A 23,898-nucleotide genomic window follows, 5' to 3' on the forward strand; every position below is an offset into this window, starting at 1 on the left:
CTATTAATCCAGAGGTTGGTGGTTCAACCCAAACCTCAATGCCAAATATCTTTGGGCAAGATGCTAACCCTCAGTTGCTCTCTGATGCCTCTATTGGAGTGTGAATGTTAGATAGTAAGCACTTATATAGAACGAGCATAGAAAAAAGTACTTGGATGAATGAGGCAAGTTGTATAAAGCGCTTGGAGTGCTCAGTTTGAGCAGAAGAGCGCAATATAGGGACCAGTCCTATTCAACATTCAGAACAACTTCCAATTAGCAGCTACATCATGATATTTTTGGATAACAAAATTCAAACTGAAGACAGCTACCTTGTTAGTTAGTCCAAAAATCCAAAATGTAAAATCAACCGCCCATTTCTTTCTCCAAGCTTTACAAAAATTTTGAATTACTTTTTGTGTTTTTTAACCAACATTTGTTAAAGGTTGTGGTTATGATTGCTAAAACCCATGGGCTTTTTACTTACTCTAAAATCTTTTTACAATACAGCTTTGTGCTTTTTAATAAATGTCATTTTAAAAAAAGCAGATCCGTATCTACCACAGTATTAAAGTTTAATACTTATTCATTCAAAAAAGTGAATTGTTCATTCATCTAACAGTTTATATGCAGCTTACAACACCGTGTGACTGGTTACAGATAATGTCAGCACTGTCACAAAGCTGCACTTCTGGACTTTTAAAGCTGATGTAAAACACATCTATTCAGTCTTGTTTTATGCATATCTTCTCACCATCATTAGCCCCATATTTACAACCACTTGTGTATTCACTAAGAATTAGACAGTCACAGGAGGATGGCTGTGTTTTGCGGCTGAAGGGAGCTTGAATGTGCTGCCTGAGGGATTCTTGGAAATGGTTGGATACAGCAGTTGTCCTCTGAAGGGCAGAGAGTGCAATTTTCCACAGAAAGATGATTATTTCCAAGAAAACGTTGTTTGCAAATTATTGAGAAAAAGAAATCAAATTATAGGGAGTGGACAAAATAACAAGAGGAGAGAAATAACACGTGTATAATGCGTACATCATTCTGCATACAAGCTGTCCGGTTTGAAAATGCATATTTATGTGGATGACTGTAATCTAATCAAATTCATGGTTCACAATTAACTGAAGTCTTACTTAATTAAATTTTCTTGTGTGGTGTTTTCTGTGATTTGCATTTTTTATTCACCACTTGTGATCTGTGGAGTACATTACTGAGTACAGCACTGTAATGAGCCAGGATTGCTGTCATTTACTAGCTAGTCCCAAAGCCATGAGTCAGTTTTAAAAAAGAATCCACATAAAATATAACAAACAAACAATAACCAGGCTCAGTACACCATGAGACATATTTGTTCATGTCGCCAAATAATATAGATTTGGACCTCGAGAGGCTTTTTTGCTTGAAGCAAGACTTGCTTTGCCTTTAGTTCTTTTTCTTTATCACAAAATCTAAAGCGCTCTGCTGTTTTACAGAGGCCTTGTCAAGCTAAGGTCAGTCATATTTTTACTAGTGCTGGTTCAGATCCTGCTTAAACATTTGCTCAAACTCAAAAAAACCAAACACATCCTTCAGGAAACCTGTTTGGAAATAAAGGCTGTTGCTTTTCCAAACAGGAAATGTTGCCTACAGATACCCTCAAGGTGTCTTCTTAAAAATCCCAGGCGGTTTACACATGTTTATGTTGTTTCTCTTCATAAACATGTAATTCTGGGCTTCATCTTGCTCACTTAGTTTGTTCTTTATCTGGTTAACTGAAGTGTTCCCGGAACTCGCCCATCTGCTTTTCCCCGTCTCATTATGAACTCCTCTTCTGCACCTGTAAAGCTGCTAGTTTCTGGGAAAGATTCTGTTTGCACATGTGGCTTGTGTGCGTGTGGACCACAGCTGATTTGATTCCTCCTGAATGAAAGATTCAACGACCTTCTTTATCGATCGTACCAACATGGGTTAAACCGGGTCAGTTAGACAGTCTTAATGTTCTTTTGTTCAATAAATTTCCAAGTCTTACAGAAAACATTGAACTTAAGAACCATTTTGGTCTTACAGGGGCTATCCAGGATTACTTTCTGAAGAAATGGCAGGCTATAAGTTATAAGACCAAACTTGTCAAATTGATGTAAAAGCAACAACAAAAAAAAGTCATATGTTTGGTTCACAATTAATAGGCTGCGTGAACATGTTACACCATGCTAGAAGAAAAATGCTAACTTTTAAATGTCATATACTTGGAATAGATCCCATATGTTTTACTCTATTGAAGTGGTTTTGATTTCTGGAGGACTATTGATTGACTATTGAGTTCAGGAACGCCTTTCAACATAGACTTTCATTTGTGAATCATTTTGATCCAAAAATTTACTGGTGTGAGCAAATGAATAAATTTCATTATGCCATTGAATGTGGCAAATATTGACATTCCACTGTAAATTAATATTTCTCTTCTTTTCAGACCTGAGGAGGGCAACAACTGAGCCTACGAGGATACAAATATTACACTTAACAGCATTGCAAGCATACACTGTGCTTTTTGTTTCTCTTCAAGTGGCACAAAATGAAATCTAACAGCCAGCGTTGCTGACCACGCAGCCTTAATTTGATGCACATGCTCATGTGAAGCATTTATGAGTAAATTTAATATTCTGATGACAGATACAATGGAACAATGGAAATGACTGTAGCAAGAGTCGCGTGGGCACTTTATGATAGACTGTACAAGCCAGGTTTGAAAAACTCAGAAACAGAACAGAGGGAGCATGTAAATGAACATTTGTAGTGAAGTTTGAACTTTGTTTTCTAAATCTGAGTATGTGCTCGATGGTATTATGGTTGCAGAATTTGCAAATGTTTCCCCCGAGAATTGTGTAAGTGTGTCTCAGTCCAGGTGTCTGTAATGTGATTAGAAACTCTGGATGCACACTGAGATTTCTAAATGTGTTGATTATTCTGCAAAATGTTTTCTCGGAATCTTGTTGCGTAATCATATTTTGACGTGTGTAGAAAAAGAAAAATCTCCCAATCCGTATTTCCAAGTATGTAGAGATTTTTCGGTGCGTAGAATGAATAAATATAAAGTACCGAGGCACAGTGCACACTAAGTGGGGTGGGGTCACAAATATGCGTAAACATTTGCAGCTCAACAAATGCATTTTGTCAGTGTATATTTTCAAATTTGTTCACACATTAGATTTTTTTCATGGACGTACATTTCTGCACCGACATATTCTGAAAATTTCCAAATTATTTCACAAAGATTATTAAGGACACAGTGGTTGTGACACAGTTTCACAGCTCTTCAGATACATTTGCAAATATCGCTAGAGTAATACTTCCTCATATAAGCTATTTATTTAAAAACAATTTTTACTGTCAATAAGACAGAGCAAATAAGTAAAAATGTGAATAAATAAATGCGAAGCCTAAAAAGTTCACTTTAATTGCTTATCTCTGTTACAAAATGTCATGCATAGCAGCTGTTTTATTAGCTTGGCCTGTGCACCCAGTACAGTATAGACCATATGAAATTTATAGTGATCAAAGTAAAACCCATATGACATAAGAGAGTCATGAATCTTAATTACAAAAAAGGAAAAAGAAAAAGGAAAGGTAATTCATGTCCTGGGCTAAATGTTGTATACAAGGTTGCCAGAGGTTGCCAAAGTCAAATATCTTGTAAAGTTCAGGTCAGTTTATTTCCTGGTCATGCTACACCAACACTTTTACCATGATTACTTAGATTTTGTCCATCTAAACTTTGTCTAAGCACCAAGTATTCACCAATGTCCCTCATCAAACTGTCATACTGTAGCTTTACTTACACAGGTAACACCCTGATTGTAATAACATGTAATAACATTTGTCTTGATGCATGCTCAATTATACAGGTAAGAAATACCAAAAGGTTGATTCTGTTCATCTGGACGTAGCGTTTTCAATGGGAGAAACGTTTCGTAACTCATCCAATGACTACTTCAGTCTCACCTGACCTTAACCTTATAAACAGTACATTTTCATAATAACTGAAGCCAACCCACTGAATGAACAATGGGCTGTGATGTCAGTTCTTTGATATTTAATATGAAATTGCTATTATCACTGATCAAAGACCACTGATCAATGATCAATACACCTACAGGCCAGTGGACACCCTTTCAATGATGAGGATGTACACATTCTAGACAGGGAGGAACGCTGCTTTGAGGGCGGAGTCGAGGAGGCCATTTACGTGAAAAGGGACAGACTATCTCTGAATCGAGGAGGGGGCCTAAGGGTACATCTTTTGCCATCTAACAGTGCTGTGATTGCAGTCATTCCCCAGCTCTCTGTGAATGGTACTCATGGCCATTAATCAACAGTCATGACAATTTGCATATTAATGATCAAGGAACTGACCTCACAGCCCATTGCTCATTCAGCTGTGCTAGTTTCAGTTATTGTGCAAATGTACTGTTTATAAGATTGGGGAAACCTGCAGTCAGCTGAGACTGAAGAAGTCACTCAGATGAGTGACGAAATGTTTCTCCCACTGAAAACGCTATGTCCAGATGAACAGAATCAGACCTTTGGGATGGAATAACATTACATCAAAAATCATGGCCCTAACATTATCAGATTTTGTTGTCATAAAGAAAAGCAAGAGAAATGTTAGTGCAATGTTGAGAGGAATTAGCTTCTATGTTTTGTATGTGTACCTGGTGCCAGGTATTGCAATTTTAAAAAGGAATATTAATAGATTAAAGGACAGCTTGTAATAATTCTGATGGCTACTCACAAATAGCTGAGTCCATGGCTGGTTTGTGTGTCCGTATTGTCATGTGCCACAATAACAAAAATCACGCTTGTGATTGCAAAATACCACAGGCACTTAGTCTTTAATAAATAGTAAACATTAACTTCTGTTTCATATATACATGTATTGTACAAGAAGACTTGTAGATGCAGTTGCCGCACATTAAATGCACAAACAAAACCTTTTATACAAAAAAAAATAAAGATAACAAACTGGCCTTCAAAGTTTTTCTTTGGATAGAGATACCATAAAAAGCCTTGCATACTTTCCTTTTAAATTTTTGTAGTTTTCCTATAGAAATAAATGCATGAGGGACATCGCTTTTAGCAGCCGTGACAAACAAAGCACCCTTGAATGTAAAAATGTTTTAATAAAAATGTGTATTTTTTCTTTTTCTCTGGTTATTTTTTTGTACTGCTTACCTTAATGACATATTATAATTTACTATTTAAGCACCAAGTATTTGGCAATGTCCCTCATCAAACTGTCATACTGTAGCTTTACTTCCTGAGAGATAAGTAACTGCTCTGGAAATGACAACAGAATCCAACCAGTGTAAACTTTTGCAATTTAGTTTGCAGTTAAGTGAAATAGAAGCTAAATGTCTGCTTTGCGTATTGGCCACTCAACTGAAATGTATTCATATTTGTACTGTGCAAACTGCAGTCCTGGGCTGTAATCTGAAATGGGATGAAAATTTGGATTCTAGGTGGTAGATTTTGTTGCCGTGCGAGTGTCAGTACCACTGTCATTTTTTAAAATCTACATTATCACTGAATTCTTAAGCAAAACAAAGGGTGGTTTAGGGAAATAAAAGCCGAGCTTTGTAAAGTGCTGTAATCCTGGATGTACATTTTTTTTAATTCCTTCTGCTTCTCTTTATTGTGTGTGCACAGGCAAGGCGATTTGCAGCAATCGGTACCCTAAAGGGCTTTACTCAAAGCAACTGTGCAAACATTTGACTGATATGACAGCTTTTTTTTTTCTTTCTTTTTTTGGTGGAACTACCCATTAGAAAGCATTGCGGCAGATAAGCGGTGTTTTCAGACAAAGTGTTCATCTCTATAAGAGAAATGATAAGGCTTGGTTTATTGTACTGCGTGGCCTCTCTTCATCCTCAAGAGAAAGTTTCGCTTCTCCTCTAGGAGCTCCTGAATGCGTTTGTTCCTGGTTCTTTCTCTAAGGTTGATCCGATGCTTTGGGATCAAGTTGTTCTGAGAGATGTCGCTCTCCGAGTTGATGACCCTGCTGTAAAAAACATCGATCGAGTTGTCTTCACTGTTTTTCTCAGCACTTCGTGGAGGTCTTAGAGTGGAGATGGTGGTGGTGAGGGTTGTTGGGTTTGCATTTGTGGTGGGAGGTGAGGCAGTACCTGTGTTTGAAGATGTTGTGTCAACAGGTATATTCGCAGGGATGTACTCCGCCTGATCCAGCCAGGATGAAGAGCTTAGCTCTGTCATGTCATCTCCATTTATGATTGGGAATGCCATGGTGAGGCTGTCCTCTATCACCATGGTGTTACTGACCACGCCCACATTTCTGTAGGACACGGTGATGTCATCACCACTGGGATTGCTACCATTGTCTTCTGAAGAGGGAGGGAGAGTAGTTGTGTAATAACGTGTTTTCTTCTTTGGATAAGTCTTTACCACCTTAAATCTACTCTTATCAACTTTGGCTTTTAAGTTTACGCCACTTTTGCTATAGGACACTGTAATGGCATCACTACTGGGATTGTTATCACTGGGGACTGAAACATCGACGCTTTTAGTCACTGGCACAGTGATGTAAGGCATGGCTTCATTGGGCGTTGTGATATCCTCGACAAAACTGTTTTCAGTTGGTATTACGAGATCATCAAAAGTACTTAGTGTTGTTGTTCCAGCATTTGCACTGTCATCATACCACGATTGAGTTTGATCTGTAGCTTCCATGCTATTACTGACATATGGGGCATTGATTCTTGATTTAGGGAAAAGGGAGATCATTGCTGTACCAGTAATGCTTGAAGAAATAGTAGAAGAAAGATCCTCTATTGGGTGCTGCCCACTTGAATAGGGAGGGAAAGTAGTTATGTGATAATGTGTTTTCTTTTTTGGATAAGTCTTTACCACCTTAAATCTACTCTTGTTAACCTTGGGCTTTGTTAATACGTTTGTGCCGCTTTTAGTGTAAGACACTGTGATGTCACCACCATCGCGATTGTTGCTACTGGTAACTGAAACGTCAACGCTTTTAGTCACTGGGACATCTATGTAAGGCACGGCTTCCCTGGGCATTGTGACATCCTCGACCAAACTATTTTCAGTGGGTATTACGAGATCATCGAAAGTACTGAGTGTTGTTGGTCCAGTATTTGTGCTGTCATGGTACCAACATGGAGTTTCATTTGTAACTTCTACGTTATTAATGTTGTATGGCACATTGATTTTTGACTCAGGGAAAAGGAAGCTTATCGTTGTACAGGTAATGCTGGAAGAAATAGTAGAAAAAAAGTCCTCTGTTGGTGGTTGCTTGGTTGAAGGAGGAGTAGTTGTGTAATGATGTTTTTTCTTTTTTGGAAAAGTCTTTACCACCTTAAATATATTCTGATTAACTTTTGCCTGTGAGTTTAAGCCACTTTTGGGTGCTGGTTTTGGGTTCTCTGGTGGCTTGTGCTTTGTAACTTTTATCTTTGGTTCAGTTTTCTTTTGAGTATTCGAATTTGGTGGAGCATCTTTTTTAGGGGAAGGTTTAATTTTTTCCCCTGGAGTCTTTTTGGGGGGTTTATTTGCTGAAGTTGCCTTTTTGGGAGCAGTGCTTGATGAAGTAGTCTTTTTCACTGGAGTAGTGTTTGGTGGAGTAGTCTTTTTTGGAGACGTGATAGCAGGAATAATCTTTTTGAGGGTAGCGTTTGATGGAGTAGTCTTTTTGGGAGCATTGTTTGATGGGATAATCTTTTTGGGAGAAGATTTTGATGGAGTAGTCTTTTTTGGAGAAGTGGTCAATGGAGTATTCTTTTTAAGAGTAGTTTTTACTGGAGTAGTCTTTTTGGGAACATTCTTTGATGGAGTAGTCTTTTTCGGAGTAGTGCTCGATGGAGTAGTCTTTTTTGGAGTAGTGCTCGATGGAGTAGTCTTTTTCGGAGAAGTGTTTCCTGAGGTAACCTTTTTTGGAGTACTGTATGACTTCTTCTTGGGATTGAGCTTTGGTATAGAGGGTTTTCCTGGAATGCTTTTCGGGGTCGTATTCTTTTTTGGATTCTGCTTTGTTGGACTCATCTTTTTCAAGGTTTTCTTTGGCGGAATAGTCTTCTTAGGCTTGGAGTTCTGTAGGATGTCTGTCTTTTTACTGTTTTCTGCTGGCTGGGTCATTGGCAGAGTGGTTGTTGTTGTGTCCGTTTTCAAACCAAATGTTACTGGTGTATTTGTAGATGTGTGCACCAGATTTTCAGTGCTGTTGTTTATGTCTGGAGGAGGCAAAGGTAGAGGATATGTAGTAACACTGCGAATGGTTGTGGACTCCCTGGTGATTGCTATGGAAGAAGTTGTAGGGTAAACAGGGGCCCTGGTGGTAGCCGGTGAATGAATGGTAATCATTTGTGCGGTACTCAGTGGGGTGGCATGAGGAGCTGTAGGGGAAGATGTAGGAGGATGAGCAGTAGACGGTGAACTAATGGTAGAAACTGATGTGATGACAGCTTTGGAGGGTTGTAAGGTGGTGAAGCCAGAGCTTGGGATGCTTGTGGTTGGAGGAGATGTAACTGTGATGGATGTGGCTCTGGGGGTGGAGCTGGGGACAGGCACTATGTTAGGGACATTGCTGCAGGATTCGCAGCATATGCGCTGGTAGTCCGGTAGAGAGCAGTAGCGTTTCAGCACCTCCATGCGACAGAAGACAGACCGGTCTCCATGACAACGGCCTGTAAACAAAAAAACAGAAAGCTGAACAGAGAGGTAGAAGCTACGATAATATGTGTGTGTGAGATTGCTCTATGCTAAAGAACGTGAACAAAACTATATTGTTACAAATTGGCATTACTCTCAAGTTACGCAGACATAAATCCATGCACATGTGAGTGAAAGTACATGTTGGTTTCACGCTGTTAGAAGTACAGTAGTAAAGCCAGACCACTAGCAGAGGAAGGAGAAAAAAGGAGAAAAATCCACACATCAAGAGCATTGATGAGATTCATCCAGAGCAACTGAAATGGGAAAATAAGGGTCGCCAGTCTTGTGTTGCACCTATAAGAGATCAGGATTTTTCATCTAATTCTGCTTCTGCTCATGTGTTTCTTCATTTTTTTCAGACGTGCAACATTTTCAGTTCAATATTAAGTCTACCACTTGACTTGTACCCTTTTTGTACCATGCCAGTCAAAAATAACTACTTTCTTATTGCAGTATATACCAATCTGACAAAAAAAATCTAACCAGTGAACATTCCCATTAGGAGAAAGATCACACTTTTTAAAACGATTTTTATTGATACAACTTTGCTTTTGAGAATGACAGGAACTGAAACAATGAGATGTACGCCCCGCCCTCCCCTCTCAATATATAGATATATTTTTTTTCTTAAGAAAAATAATTCAACTGTATCGAAAGTTACAAGTTCACAGTCACTTTGGTAAAACACTTGATTACTTGGAAATCAACCAGTCAATCTGTTTATCGATTGAAGAAGAAAAAGAAAACAAAAGAAAACAAACAAAGATGAAATACATAAATGATATTTGCTGCTTAAATAAAATACATAATTTTCATGTTGATGTAAAAACTGGAATGGCACATTAAGTGTCATATGAAACATTTACAAAACATTAATAAAATTTCCCTGATAAATCAAAGTGCATATAGACGCAGTGCACGTAGTCCATCTGAATGTTTCTTCAACGTTAGCCAAACGTTAGCCAGCCCCACGCAGCAGGCCAGTGAAGCCACGAAACAGTTACCCATAGTATAGAATATTATAGAAGAAGATAACAGTCATGAACATTATTAAATACAGTCAACACCAATGTTATATACAGTATCGCACTGCTAGGTCTGGCTTGGTCTCATACAGTCCAACTCCAGCAGAAGGAAACCTTGGATAGCTCGCTACATAGTCACAACAGAAATATGTGTTCACAATACAATGACAAGTCTGAAGTGTTTTTTTCTTTCTTTTTTTTCTTTTTCTTTTTTCTAGATGCCACATGTGTCAATACCCTAGGCCCTTGGAAACCCTTCCCAGTAGTCGGACATTGGTCCAACATCATCTTGGTAGGTTTGATGGTTGGCGGGTGTGAGTTTGTTACGTTGGTTTGAAGCTGCCTCTATTCCGAGTGAAACTTTGAATGAGTAAAGCCATCTCTTTCACAGATAAATGCCATTACATTCAATCCAAGATAAGGCATTGTTCATGTTTTCAATGTTCACCAAAATAAAATGAGATCATCGGACGCTCTAAAATCAAAGTTTATGAGGTATTTCTGTATCTGATCGCAATGTGTAAAAGCCCAAATGATGAAGCACCCTCTCTCTCTCACACACACACACACACACACACACACACACACACACACACACACACACACACACACACACACACACACACACACACACAATCACGCAACGATTAAGGACGCTCATTCATCTAACGCATACATCCTCCCAAACACACATGCACAAAGACGCGCACCCACACACACACCAGTGCACTCACGCACGGATTGATACAAACACACAGGTGATGGACGCAAATGTGCATGACAAAACGTGATCCTGGCCGTAAAGAAAACGAGAAGCAACAGTAAACCACTGATCCATCTGAGAAAATGGAGAGGCAAATAACTGACCAAGTCCTGCATAATATAGGTCTAACCCTTTCCCCCAAAACACTTTACCTTTATTAAATATTCATCTGTATTCATGTAAAATCAATAAAAAAATACACATAACAGTCAAGGATCTAAGCGATCAATAGCAGTCCAAAGATTTTAGGCAAATAAGCTACAGCTTATTCATGGTAAAACATTATTAATATTATTGTTACTCATATAGATTTATATTTATAGTTATATATAAATACAAATATATTTATAGATGTATTTGTTTAAAGTCTGCAAGCACAAATAAGCTGCATTTATTGAACTTTTGTATAACAGTCAAAGAGAGGATGGCTGATGATGAGGTGAAATGGGAAGCAACCTCAATTGGTCAAACTACCCTGTTTTTTTTTCTTTCTTCTTTTTTCTTTTCTTTTCTTTTTCTTTTTTTTTGTGTCGTCACCTCAGAAGACCCACAAAAATCAAAAGGTTTACTGACTTCACTTCCTGCTTCTGTGCTGAGTTCCTGTCAATCTGAGAATGGAACGTGGGATGAGACACCACTCTCATCCCCAAATGGAACCAATATGTCAGATGAGCACTTTAGCAAAGATGTCCTCAGATCACATTCACAGTAAAGCTTTCATATTATATATATATGTATATATATATATTTTTTCTATATAGATATTTATACCTTTTCTGTTTATTTTGACACCTGTTTCTCCCCCACATTGACAATGCGCTACAAAAAGAAAAAAGCGCAGCTGCATGATAGCACGCAGCTAGCTCGCGCAAATCACGGCCGCCGAATGCAGAGGGGGGGGGGTCCCCTCGCACGTGAACGGCTCTTCGACACATCTCAGGAGATGCCAATGAAAACTTGTTCGCCTTGCCACTACGAAATCCTTTTCACATCAAATTTTTTGTTCATCTTTTGAGTTTTCGACTGGCCAGCGGTTACAACACAATGCTCCACAAAGGAGACAGAGAGAGAGAGAGTTAGAGAGAGAGAGAGAGCAAGAGAGAACCAACTAGCACACGCAGGAGCCAGAGACCTCCCCCAGTCAGAGCCGTCTCAGACACAGAGAGAGAGAGACAACATCCCCCCCACCCAAAAGAGAAGCGAAAGCTTTTGCCGCTCGCTCACGGGCGTGGCACAGGCACAAGGCTTGGGGCAGGGGGCGGGTCAGGGGGCCAGCCGGGGCCGGCCCTGCAGGGACAGGAGGACAGAAATGGGCAGGGCCCAGCAGAGGACAGACATGCAGCTGCAGCTGCTGCTGTGGAGGCCAGGCTGGGAACTATAGAGGGAGGTTTTACGTGAGGAGATCTTCGGGAAGTTGGGGTTGGGGCGTGACAGCCACTGGATCAAAATGTTGCCGTTCTTGTTGAGGTCTGGTGGGCCCTCTGCAGAGAAACATGGAGAGAGGCATGGAAACATTAAGAACGACTATAAGGGAACATGAGCAATATGTAACAATTTTTCATCCTTATCCTTTTAATTCTTTTAGCATCCATCACACCTAGCTTCTACACTGATGCCAGGGGCTAAATCTAGTTTAGTTTTATCTGTTTATTAAATATATTACGCCTCCAGAATGTGTCTCTGACATTTCAGCTGAAGCTACGACTAAAATCGGTTCAGTTTGAACTGACATATTTACATGCAATGACAGCGACCTTGTGACAATTTATTACTTGGTCGCGACACATAATGTGTTGAAATTATATGTGTATTATCATGCCAACAATACCAGCTGAAGGCCAATTTCAAGCTTTACCAAATTACCTGTTGGTGACATGAGCAGAATCTCCATACTCAGATTGCATGGTGGCTCAAAGCAAGGCAAGAACAGGACTCTCACACTGTGGATTATTGCCCCTGTTATGCTGCCACTTTGTTAGATATTTATCACTTTCTATTTATTTATTTCTTACTTTTATAATCTTGATTTGGTTAGTCAAGCAGTTTTACTTCATCTTTAGTTACATATTTAGGCAAGTAGCTGGTTAGGAGGAGAATGCTGTCACAGAAATAACTGCATGTAAAACTTAAAAAAAGAAACATGGTGTTGTGGTAACCATAGGCACTATACAAAAGATGGACACAGCCCCTCACTGATTTGTGGAATACCCTTAGTGTTACCATCTTGGTTTTTTAAAAACTGAATGTAATCTATTTCCAATTCTGCATGTTCTACATGGAGAGAAACAAAATATATCTATAGCACCACTTCATTATGTACATCTTTTCAACTGCTCATTAATGCAAGTATCAGTTCAATGCATTTATGCATGTACACATGGTCAAAACCAGTGAGCAGTAGTTCTCTGAGAGAAAATGCTTTGTTGATGCCTTTTGACTGCTTTAAAGTGATAGCAAGGTAACAGTAACTCCAATGAACACTTGTTACAACCAAGGTATGCAATGAATACCTCTCAATGCATAACACATTAAATCTAGCAAAAGGGCTACAGCAGCAGAAGACCACACTGGGTGCTTCCACAAGTCACACAGTCTCACCAAAACTGGACAACAGAAGACTGAAAAAACATCAAACATGGCTGGTTTGTTGAGTTTCAATTTTTGTTGAAGGATTCAGATGGTAGGGTCAAATGTTAGTGTAAACAACATGAAAGCATGGATCCATCCGTCTTATATCACTTTTCAGGTGTGGCGACACCACAGCCAGTTTGAGTATTATTACTGACCATGACCATCCCTTTATGACAGCAGTGTACCCATTCTCTGATGGCTGCTTCCAGCAAAATACCGTGCCATATTACAAAGCTAAAATAATCTCAAACTGGTTTCTTGGATATATTAATGAGTACACTGTGCTCAATAGTTCTCCACAGTTACCAGATATCAATCGAATACAGCACCTGTGGGATGTGGCGGAATGAGGAGATCACATCATGGAACTGTGTGATGCTGCCATGTCATTATGGCCCAAAATCCCTGAGAAATGTTTCCAGCAACTTGCTGAATCTGTGCCATGAAGAACTAAGACAGCTCTGAAAGCAAAAAGGGGCTCAAACCAAGTTCTAGCAAGGTGTACCTAATGAAGTGAGTACCCTGGACATTTTAAACCTATAAAAAATACTCACAGGGTGGGCTCGCACAACACTTACTGGAACACGGTGTCAGGCGACAAACTCTTATGGTGTCTGGCTTACTGTCGAGACACAGGCCGATGGTGTTGTCCCTGGTGTGACACAAAGCCTGTCTCTGCTGGGTCCCATTACCACATGTCACTGAGCACTAGGGATACAAAAAATAAACACACAATGCAAAAAAATCATCACAAACTACTTACAAAATGTGAATAAAGTGCAAGCATCTTGAAGGCTCTAGTTTAGCCCACATACCTGTGACCACGGTCCAACTCTCCACTGGGTGGGGCAGGGAAATCGGTTGCAGGATCTGCGCGACTCTGGTCGGTTGTCGTTGCAGTGTTTGTTGTGGATAGCACGTGTTGTGTTGTCATCCGAAAGCTGGACGCAGCTCACCGATCGGACTTGCATGCCCGTCTTTCCACATGGCTTGCTGCAGTTCTGCCACTCGCCCGTCACCCAGCTGGAGAATATATGACAGCAAAGAGAGGAAAGAGCATCGAGGGACATCAAAACATATCGACCACAAAGGAGAACAAAGGGCGACCTGAATGCAGAAAAAGTTGCTTTAATCCGAGTGTGGATTCCTACTGTAAGTCACATTTTCACAGATGTTGTGCTTCTCATGTGAATACATACATGGGAGGAGGGCAGGCCTTCTGGTTGCAGTCCCTCATGTCACCTCTCGGTTTCATGTTGGACTTGTTACAGAACCTTTTATGAACCATCTTGCTGTCGACTTTTCTTCTGCAGCCGTATCGCAGGTACTGCTTTCCTAAAAAAGGGTGGAAAATCGGACATCATATAAGTCAAAGAAACAACGGTTTCACTGTGAGAATTTTCTTTGTTCTACTGTACCTCCACCACAAGGCCTGGAGCAGTAAGACCATTTCTTTGGGGCCCATTCATAAGCGCTGTCCTCCACTAGCATGTTGTTCTGAATTCCAGAGTCAGAGTCTGTTCTCATCAAGTACTTGTACGACAAATTCACATCCTCATCCCCGTGTAATTTCATCTAAAATCCGACAGATCATCATAAAATTAATGAAGGAATCAAGATAATGCATAATTTCAACCACAAAATGTGATATTATGAGATTATTATGAAATTTAGGTAACTATAGATTCAATTTTAAAGTCATGTTGTTGCACACCATGATCAGAACTCCATGTCTGAGAGGCCCGGTTGACTGAAGGGTCTCCTTGTCATTGTCATTCTCATATTCCCACTCCACCCCCTTCTCTATGACCGAGTAGGATTCTGGCTTCTCCATGTCCCCGTTTATGAAGAACTGTCCTGATGCCACATTTTTCACCACTGCAGATGGGAGAAAAATTGACAACACTGCAACGAGCAAATCTACATTCCAGTATCTGGCACGGAAGAAAAAAGAAGCTCGAATTTAAAATACCTAGAGTGTGCGAGGTGGCTTTCAGCTCTTGGATCAGTAAGTGCCTCGTTCCTCGGGGGATTTCGAGAACTTTAAAGAACCCTGAAATAAAACAGACATCTGGTTTGTGCCAAAAAGTCAATTTTACTGTTTCATACCAAAGAACTGCACCAAAGCCAGTAAAGCTCCCTTTCTAATTTCAATTAAATACCCTTGCGCACTACTGAAAATCCCTTCAGTCGTGATTATTTTCATCCAGGGAAAACATCTGATTCTGAGAATTTCGCTGTTATAACATGTAACTCTCCCAACACCAAGGGTTAGATAATACTGTCATAAATATTAGGTTATGAAGTGATTGTTGACGTAACTTCTTGGCAATGCTCAAATGGAAACATGTGAGCTTGGATTTTTACTGAGGTTTGCGGCAATTTTAAAACCTTGCTCTAGAGGGCGATGTTTAACCAAAAGATAAAATAAAAACAGAGAGTCCAGTCAAATGTTTATACTATGCTTACCAGAATGACAGCTGGCTGCTAGACTGGTAGGACTGAGTCAAGTCTCCTCTATGAAACAAATTAAGTGTTATTCAGTGTGTTAGTGGGTTACCTTGTTTCTTGGCGTTACGTGAGATGGTGTCTTTGAAGATTTTGCAGCTGGAGTTGTCACCTCCACACACTCCACAGTTGTCCTCCTGCTCCGAGGAGCCGACCACTCCGTCGCATCCCACTTTCTGTTAATAAAGAAACGTAGAATTTGACACATGCTGATCTCAGCACGTGTGCGGCTGTCTTTCCACGCGCATGCCCCTCACCTTACACTCCGCACCCACGCAGACACTGTGTGGGTCCTTGTATGAGCACCGCGTACCATCCAGGACCACTGTCTCCGTGAAGACTGCGGTTCTGGTCTCCTTGGACTGACAATGCAGGTAGCAGCGTTTGCTAGCTGGAAAGCGGACAAAAATGAACATAGAGAATGAAAACCACTATCCAAGTGATTGTCACAGAGTCACCCCTGTGGTCTGACTAGAAGATTTCATGTTTACAACCGACATGCGATTATTTTTATGCTCTGAATAAGCTCTCTGTGAGTCAGCACGACACTTTGTCTCATTGTGTCTGTCTGAGTGAGTCATACTACAACTGCACGAGCCCCCAGAGATGAAGCCTGGCAGATAGTCCGAGTGCGAACGAACACTCCTACTTCATCACATTTATTACAGATGGCTACAATCCAGAGACCTTGTCTTTTGGACCGTTGACACTAATAAACAGGTGGGAGACACGCAACAAAACTGCTCAGTTCGATCACGTGGAGAAAACACAATCTTGTCAGGTTGGACTGAGAATGCACAAACAATGTACAAAATCCCTCCTCAGTATTCTAAGTCTTTTGCTGCTCTGTGGCAGTTGACACATGCACACACATTACAGTGGAGAAGAAGAACTACAGAGGCTAAACAACAAAATATATAACCTCTATTTTCTGGTTCTTATCTGAGGAATCACCAGTCTAAGCAGACATGCCTAGACCTAGGTCTCCCCAGCTACCTCCTTCACTTCTTCTGGGGGGACACTGAGCCAGCTGAGAGACATAATATGTCCAACATGTGGGGCCTGCTCCCAATTAGATATACCCACAACACTGCACCTAGGAGGCATCCCAGTCAGATGCTTGAACTACTTCAACTGCTTCCTTTGAATGTGGATGAGCAGTGGTGGCTTTACACTGAATCCCTATTTATGCACTGTGAAATGCACTACACACAGGTACACACACACACACACACACACACACACACACACAGGTCTTTATCACCAGCTTCCACATTTATTTATAGTTTTCCCAGGTTATGATATGAACACAGTCTGACAGCTGTCGGTCCCAGCTGATTTCCCTCGTACTCCGCTCCTCTCTGTCTCACTATAAAAAGGGAAGGAAACCATTATCAGTCCAAATCGCCATCAGCTGTTCTCACCGGCATCTCCAGCACCACCCCGTTGAGCCCACTGCACCACTCCTCCCCTGCAGCCGCGCCCGGGACCACACCTCCGCCACATGCACCAAACTCTTTACCCCATCTCTAAGAGTGAGCCCAGTCGCCCTTCACAGGAAGCACATTTCCACTGCTTGTATCCACAATCTCCCTCTTTTGTTCACTTCTAGCAGGTCATGGCCATAGATCAGGGGTAGGCAACTCCAGGCCTCGAGTGCCGGTGTCCCTGCAGGTTTTAGATCTCACCCTGGGTCAACACACCTGAATCACATGATTAGTTCATTATCAGGCCTCTGGAGAACTTCAAGACATGTTGAGAAGGTAATTTATCCATTTAAATCAGCTGTGATGGATCAAGGACACATCTAAAACCTGCAGGGACACCGGCCCTCGTGGACTGGGATTGGGGACCCCTGATGTAGACTGATGTAATGGCCCACACCTCTTAATCCTTGAAATCAGGCGTTTGCCATTTCAGCAGTATAAAATGAAGCCCATAACTATGCAGTCTACCTTCACAAACATTTGAGAAAGAATCAGTTGTTGTAATGAACTAAATGGTATTGAGGATGGTACTGTAATAGGATGCCACCGTTGCAACAATTTAGTTCTTGAAATTTCTTCCTAACTTCAGACATACTGTTCAACTATGTACAATAATACATGCAAAAGCAAAAACACTCCGAATTATATATAGTGTTATATTTTAGATCATTTCAAAAGATATTTTGGATTCAGGTATTTTTTTCAGTTTGACATTGCAAGTATTAGAGTTAAGGTTAGCACACAACCTCAGAGGGTTAACACAAGAGATAAATATAGGTGAGGTTCTATGCATATAGACTGATAAACTATAGAAGAGAAACTAGAAGTTCACATTCAGAGCAGACACTGTACGTTGTCAGAGTCACAGTACACACACTTCTGGAGATGTCAAGCTATGAATTGAATTCAGTTAAACCTCAGTTTTTTTTCCCTCTCATAGAAGCATGTGTACATTAACACGCATGCAAACACGAGCGCACACATCGAAAAGTAATTTGAGATGGTAAAAGCTTTGCTGAAAAATTTGCCATTTGGAAATAATAAAAATGAAGAAAAACAATTTAGCAAAGCCTTCTTAGCTGATTTTGAGTAGCGTGACCTCTGTGTAGATAAAGAGACAGCTCAGCACTTTTCTCGAGGGCTGCCCTTTAGTTGGACGATAATTTAATATGTATCAGGAAGGCAGTGACATCTCAACTCAGAGGCAAGGGTGGAGCTTCACACTCACACAGTGTAGTGTCAAAGGTTTGGAATATTAATTGGATAAATTTAGGTTTGGGTTCTTTGTGAATATGAGAGTTTGTCCACATGTGCCAAATGTATGGATGCAGAAAAAGTTGGAGGAGGAGTTTAAATGACATCAGCAAAAGGGTGGAGAAAAAGAAGACACTGAGTTCATAGAAAAATGGTTTTAAAGTTGTGGCTTTTTACTTTTTTTTTGTGGGAGGGCGTAGCCATACTTCAAAGCTGCACCCACTGCCAGATGTCACTGATGATAGAAAAACACAACCTATATATATATATATATAAACGCTCCACAACCCAACCACATTCAAGACTGTGCTTCCTTCTGTTGTTGGCTTTCATTTATATTTATGACTTCCACAGTATATCATCACTTAAGGTTTGTCTGGTTCATATCTCCACCCCAATACATTGTTTGCACGTGCATACTCACGGTCTGGGTGTTCATAAGGCAGCCAGTGGTGCTTGTTGGTGTAGATTTCAGTCGGAAGGGCCCAAGCGTGGCACTGCTCTTCTCTTGGATCGCTGTAAATATCCTCACACTCGTTGGTGTTGCACATCTGGAATTGGGAATCCTCCCCCACGCATTTCCGGCCTCCGTTGTGCGGTCTGGGGGAGTGGCAGGTCAGAGAGGACGGGAATATTTTGCTCTAGATTATGTTTTACCTCTGAAACCTTAATCATTCACATTTTTTAATCAAGTGGCTCCTCTATCAGGAGTGACACAATACCTAAAAGTGATATTTGTTTTTATACATGCAGTGGTAAAGAGTTTCCTACCTTGGATTATTACAGCTGCGTGTGCGAAACTGTACTCCTCCACCACAGGTGCGCGAACACTGGCCAAACTCGCTCCATGCACCCCAGTTTCCATCTTGCCTCATGAGGTCGGGGGTCAGCCAGATGCAGTGACCTCTATAGCAATGCTGCAACAGTCCAAGCGCATAAGTTACCAATTGGAAATGTTGTACAATAAAACACATTTTCTTTGGCTTCCAGTAGCATTGCACTACACTTTATTGTACTAAAGCAGTGTATAAATACCTTCCCTTCCCCACACATGGTTCCATCAATGGGCGGCCCTTTCTTAGTCTTGCAGAAGAATGGATTGTCTGGGTGGCTACACCACAGCTGCTTGCATGGTTCAAATGTGCGATACTGTGGGACACAGAGAGAAACCCATTCTCATAGCTGAAAGCTCCAACTTCCAACACACGCTACTAGGATGAGATTAAACACTGAATAACGGAAGCACAAGTAGAGATGGGAGGAGAGATATCACAACAACAATAGCCACAACAATAGTATTATATCCAACACTAACAACACCAAACCTGTGCTGAGTCACTGCACTGTACATTATGCTCCACTGAGAGATACACAGCCATTCATGCAAACTAAACCAATGGATGTGTGTTTGCGTGAGAGAGACAAGACTCTCATAATGAGACAGCCTAGAGTTAAGAATGTCACCGCGGAGGGCAGAGGGCAAAAGGTTTCAAAAGCCATAGAGTGAGGTCTCAGTGACCTCTAAAAATGCCCCTGGACACAGATCAAGTCCAAATTCTCCTTCTTGTCTGATATGAGCCACAGATGAGGATATCAACCAACCAAACCGAAGTGAAGTCCAGTGTCTGAGGGGCGGTGCCCTCCTCCCTCCAAAGGCTTTTCTACCCACCATGACCCCAGTGGACCTTTACAGGTCTTAGTGTGAGTCACAGTCAGTGGGTAGACTGCGGTAGGTAATCAGCAGTAAGATCAGACTGGAGGATCCTAAAAGCTGAGGAGAAAACATGGAAAAACAGCCTCTGTTCTGGCTAGGCCCTTTCCCCTTGGATGGGAAAGGCATCTTTCCAACCTTTTCCGCTCGTTTAAGTCGCGAGAGTGCCAATATAATGAGGCTCTTCCTGCCAGGGCTGCAGTGATTTAACACAGATTTTGCAGAAGAGGACTCGGGATATGGTACTGTTCAACTGCTGGATTGCACCACAGCCAACCAATGAACCAGTAGCTTCACAGTTGTTTTGAAAGATTTTAGCGCCACTTTGAAGCATTTTAGAATCCTGCAGACTAACATCCAATGTTAACATCCAAACTATGACAATGGGTAGGACAGATAAACAAAGTACAGTAAAAAGAAAAAAAAATTGAAAATAAGGAGCAACATTACAAACAGTTACAACTTCAAATAGAAAAAGAAAGTCTGAGAAAATAAAAGACGAGGCCACATGTCTTCCAGGAGATGGGGTAACCTTACCTGCGTTCCTGCCTGCCCCGCCTTTTGTAGCTGAGGGGAATGAGTTTGACAAGAGAATAGAGGGTAATCTAGCAAGGTGTGCAAAGCCCCTGAACAAGCTGTCAGTCAATTAAGCAACAGCCTCCCAACAGCGTGCCACAGTGGCTTCACAGTCATAGAGCGGGTGAGGGTGACTGGGGTAAAAAGGCCTGGCAAGATGCTGCAGCTGGGTGAAGCTTTTCGTGTTTACAAAGAGCTGCTTGTGAGAGTTTCATGTAAAGGCACTGTGGTATCAAGGCATATGTAGTGTTATTATAAACAAATAAATAGTTGATTGCTATTTAACATTAACAACAGAAAAGAAGTATCTATCAAAACCAATTACCTGCTTTTAAGTAAGATGTCAATCCCACCAGAGGCCGGGAGAGGAAACAGAGGACATCAGAAGAACGTGAATAGCTGTGTATGAGTGACTCTCATTTCATTACAGTGTGGCCCTTGGTTAGTAAGGAAAACCTTCAGAGCTTAAGGGGTCACATAAAAAGTACATATGCCACAGTGAAATTCAGCAAACTGAACTGAATTAACTGATACAAGCAATTCAAAGCGAGCGAGAGGATAAAGCAATGCAAAGTTTGCAGAGGATGCCATTGTTGTGTTAGCGGAGTTTTCAGGTGTCCGTAAGCTAGCGACTGTATGCTAGTAAAGAGACTGTTTAGGACTACGCTGGTCTCTTACCGCGGTGCACGTCGTGTAGCCCACGCCAAAGTCAAAGCGGCACTGCTCGTTCATGGAGTAATGCAAACCAGGAAGTTGAGGCAGCGATGGCCAGTTGTGGTCAAAAGGGTCATCACGAAGACAGTCATAGGAACTGAAAGAAGAGTTTAAAAACGTGTTCATCTTTATTTTCTTTTTTCTTTTCTATGTACACTCTCGTCTGGCATTCTTTAGCCGTAAAACGAAGACTGGGACTAATATCATATTCTAGTATTAATAAATTAACAATTAAATGGTGTTATCACAATTTGGCAGACTTTAGTTTTCTCCCATTCTAATGACTTGAGCATGTACATCTGCTCACTGGATCACTTTCGCTCCACCAACCGGTTGCAGCAGATGGCACCCCTCCCTGAGCCTGGTTCTGCTGGAGGTTTCTTCCTGTTAAAAATGAGTTTTTCCTTCCCACTGTTGCCAAGCGCTTGCTCAAAGGGGGCCATTTGATTGTTTTGTCAATCAAAACGATCAAATGACGCTACAGCCATGGGGGTTTTCTCTCCACGATTGTAGTTTCTTTACAATATAAAGCACCTTGAGGTGACTGTTGTAGTGATTTGTTGCTATATAAATAAAATTGAATCGATAAAGTGGAATAAAACAGCAACTCTTCAATTTCAGTTTAATTTTGGGGAAGTAGAAAAATCTGGTGAGCAAAGACTGGTGTTGGCATGGCCCAACAATGTCTGCGGGTTTAAATGTGCTGTTGGGTGGCACGATGGCATGCGCCACATCGTATTCAAGCGATGTCTGAGGTGCTCTGTGCGTGACAGCTTCTTCCAATCCTCACCCGATGTGCTGCCTTCTCACTTGAACACTGGATTTTTCTACTAAAAGCTACTGTTTGATTTCTGAGGTGTGGCCAGAGTTCCAGCTCTCATCACCAGCAATGATCCCAAACATTAGAAGTGGATCAGTTTCACGCAGATGTTTCCTCTCTGTGTAATTTGAGGTCTACGATGAAAATCACAGAGCGCACATGCAAGTAATCAAAAAGGGACACTGAGGGAGTGAACTGGAAGAAGCAGCCACAGTGGAAGCAGTGAAGCTTTGCCCGAGAGAGAGGCATATAAAGGGAGATCAGTGATGAAACATTAGCAGAAACAAACAGTTTAATTGGTTCAGTGTGATTTTAGCACGACTTGTAGATTTCCATGCTGTCAAAGCACCTAAAAAGTGATGCAAAGAAGTAATCAAGTGCCTTTAGAAGTTTAGGATATCGCTAGTCTTTATATGTGTGAACATCATGGACGACATAATTTTATAGGATATTTGTAATTTGTAAAGTACAGAGTGTATCAAAAAGAATCATCTCATTCCAAAAGGCTATATCATTTAAAGCAGGGGTAGAGGAACTTCAGGCTTCAAGGGACGGTGTCCTACAGGTTTCAGATGTGTCCTTGATCCAACACAGCTGATTTAAATGGCTTGAAGTTCTCCAGAGGCCTGGTAATGAACCAATCATTTGATTCAGGTGTGTTGATCCAGGGTAGTATCTAAAACCCGCAGGACACTGGCCCTAGAGGCCTGGAGTTCCCCATCCTGACTTAAAGAAATGGAATTTTAAAACACATGAATGAATGCAAAGTTTTACATATAAAAAACTTACAATGTTTACAAGTGTTTAATATGCCCCCCTCCACACCCATAAGACAGTCAAACTTGTCCCATACATTTGTGAGCATGCAGCCGCTGATGTTGTTAGGCTACCTATCAGCAGGAAAGGAGGAAACTCACAAATCTGCTCTTTCTAGCAGTACATGTTTCCGTTGTTAACACTGAATGTTTGCAGAGTTAGAGCGCTTTGAAATCGGCTGATTCGGTTTGATACGCCCTGTATATTTTTTATTCAAACCTAATCTTAAAGACAGCACAGACTGGCAATATCCATGCATCAGCTGGATCCAAATCATACCGATGCCAGCACTGACCTTTAAAAGCCCATAAATCAAATACTTCTGTACGTGGGGTTGCATGTGTATGTGTCTGTGTCTCACTGTAGGTATCGTCCCAGCTCCTGCATGCTACATTTGGACCACTGAAAGCGGTGGAAAGCAGCTTGCACCAGAGGAGCCATGATGCTGCCCAAGTGCACCTCGTCTCCGCAGCGGTTTCCCTGGCCATCATGCTCCATCCCCAGCCTACACAAGAGCGAGAGAAAGAAAAAAAATGAGACATCAAGAGAGAAGTAAAGGGAAAAAAGATGAACCAGTGGAGACAGATTGGGAACGTGTGGGAGTTAAAGAACATGAAACAAAGGCGGGAGGCAGTGTTAATTCACTCAACAGATATTTACTGAAGTGGACCAGCGATCTAAAGCTGTAATGCATCAATCCAGTTCTTCAAGTGACTGCTTTGTTTTCTTTTGTTGTGCCAAGTTAGCAGGCTCGAACCATCATCACGGCAACGCACTTACACATGTCCGGTCTCGTGTGCCACCACAAAGGCGGAGGAGAAACCGTCCTCGTGGTTCAGGGTGCAGCTCCTAACTGGGTGGCACATGCCTGTCACCGGAGCATAACCTTA

General features: G+C 41.3%; 1 protein-coding gene across 3 annotated transcripts in view; it reads right to left on the reverse strand.

Annotated features, from left to right (window-relative positions):
* Positions 1-2,538: 2,538 nt before the first annotated feature.
* LOC147337895 (A disintegrin and metalloproteinase with thrombospondin motifs 2-like) overlaps positions 2,539-23,898 on the reverse strand; it is a 150,319-nt gene continuing 128,959 nt past the window's right edge. For 2 of the 3 annotated variants that reach the window (XM_086312589.1, XM_086312606.1), the window contains 17 exons: positions 23,789-23,894; positions 23,370-23,513; positions 21,337-21,469; positions 20,620-20,649; positions 19,407-19,520; positions 19,143-19,288; positions 18,796-18,971; positions 15,888-16,021; positions 15,683-15,806; positions 15,095-15,175; positions 14,837-15,000; positions 14,541-14,697; positions 14,322-14,457; positions 13,938-14,145; positions 13,701-13,830; positions 11,886-11,972; positions 2,539-8,675 (listed from right to left, as the gene is read on the reverse strand). In XM_086312589.1, the coding sequence (XP_086168715.1) occupies positions 5,863-8,675; positions 11,886-11,972; positions 13,701-13,830; positions 13,938-14,145; positions 14,322-14,457; positions 14,541-14,697; positions 14,837-15,000; positions 15,095-15,175; positions 15,683-15,806; positions 15,888-16,021; positions 18,796-18,971; positions 19,143-19,288; positions 19,407-19,520; positions 20,620-20,649; positions 21,337-21,469; positions 23,370-23,513; positions 23,789-23,894 (4,883 nt within the window). In that variant the 3' untranslated portion in view covers positions 2,539-5,862. The remainder of the gene's footprint in view (positions 8,676-11,885; positions 11,973-13,700; positions 13,831-13,937; positions 14,146-14,321; positions 14,458-14,540; positions 14,698-14,836; positions 15,001-15,094; positions 15,176-15,682; positions 15,807-15,887; positions 16,022-18,795; positions 18,972-19,142; positions 19,289-19,406; positions 19,521-20,619; positions 20,650-21,336; positions 21,470-23,369; positions 23,514-23,788; positions 23,895-23,898) is intronic. The other variant, XM_086312596.1, reaches the window with a different exon arrangement.

The sequence above is a fragment of the Aulonocara sp. 'chitande type north' Nkhata Bay genome, linkage group LG2 (assembly GCF_057382095.1).
Source record: "Aulonocara sp. 'chitande type north' Nkhata Bay isolate Kocher_YH1m ecotype deep benthic linkage group LG2, A_spYH_male_GT1.1, whole genome shotgun sequence".
Taxonomy (NCBI): domain Eukaryota; kingdom Metazoa; phylum Chordata; class Actinopteri; order Cichliformes; family Cichlidae; genus Aulonocara; species Aulonocara sp. 'chitande type north' Nkhata Bay.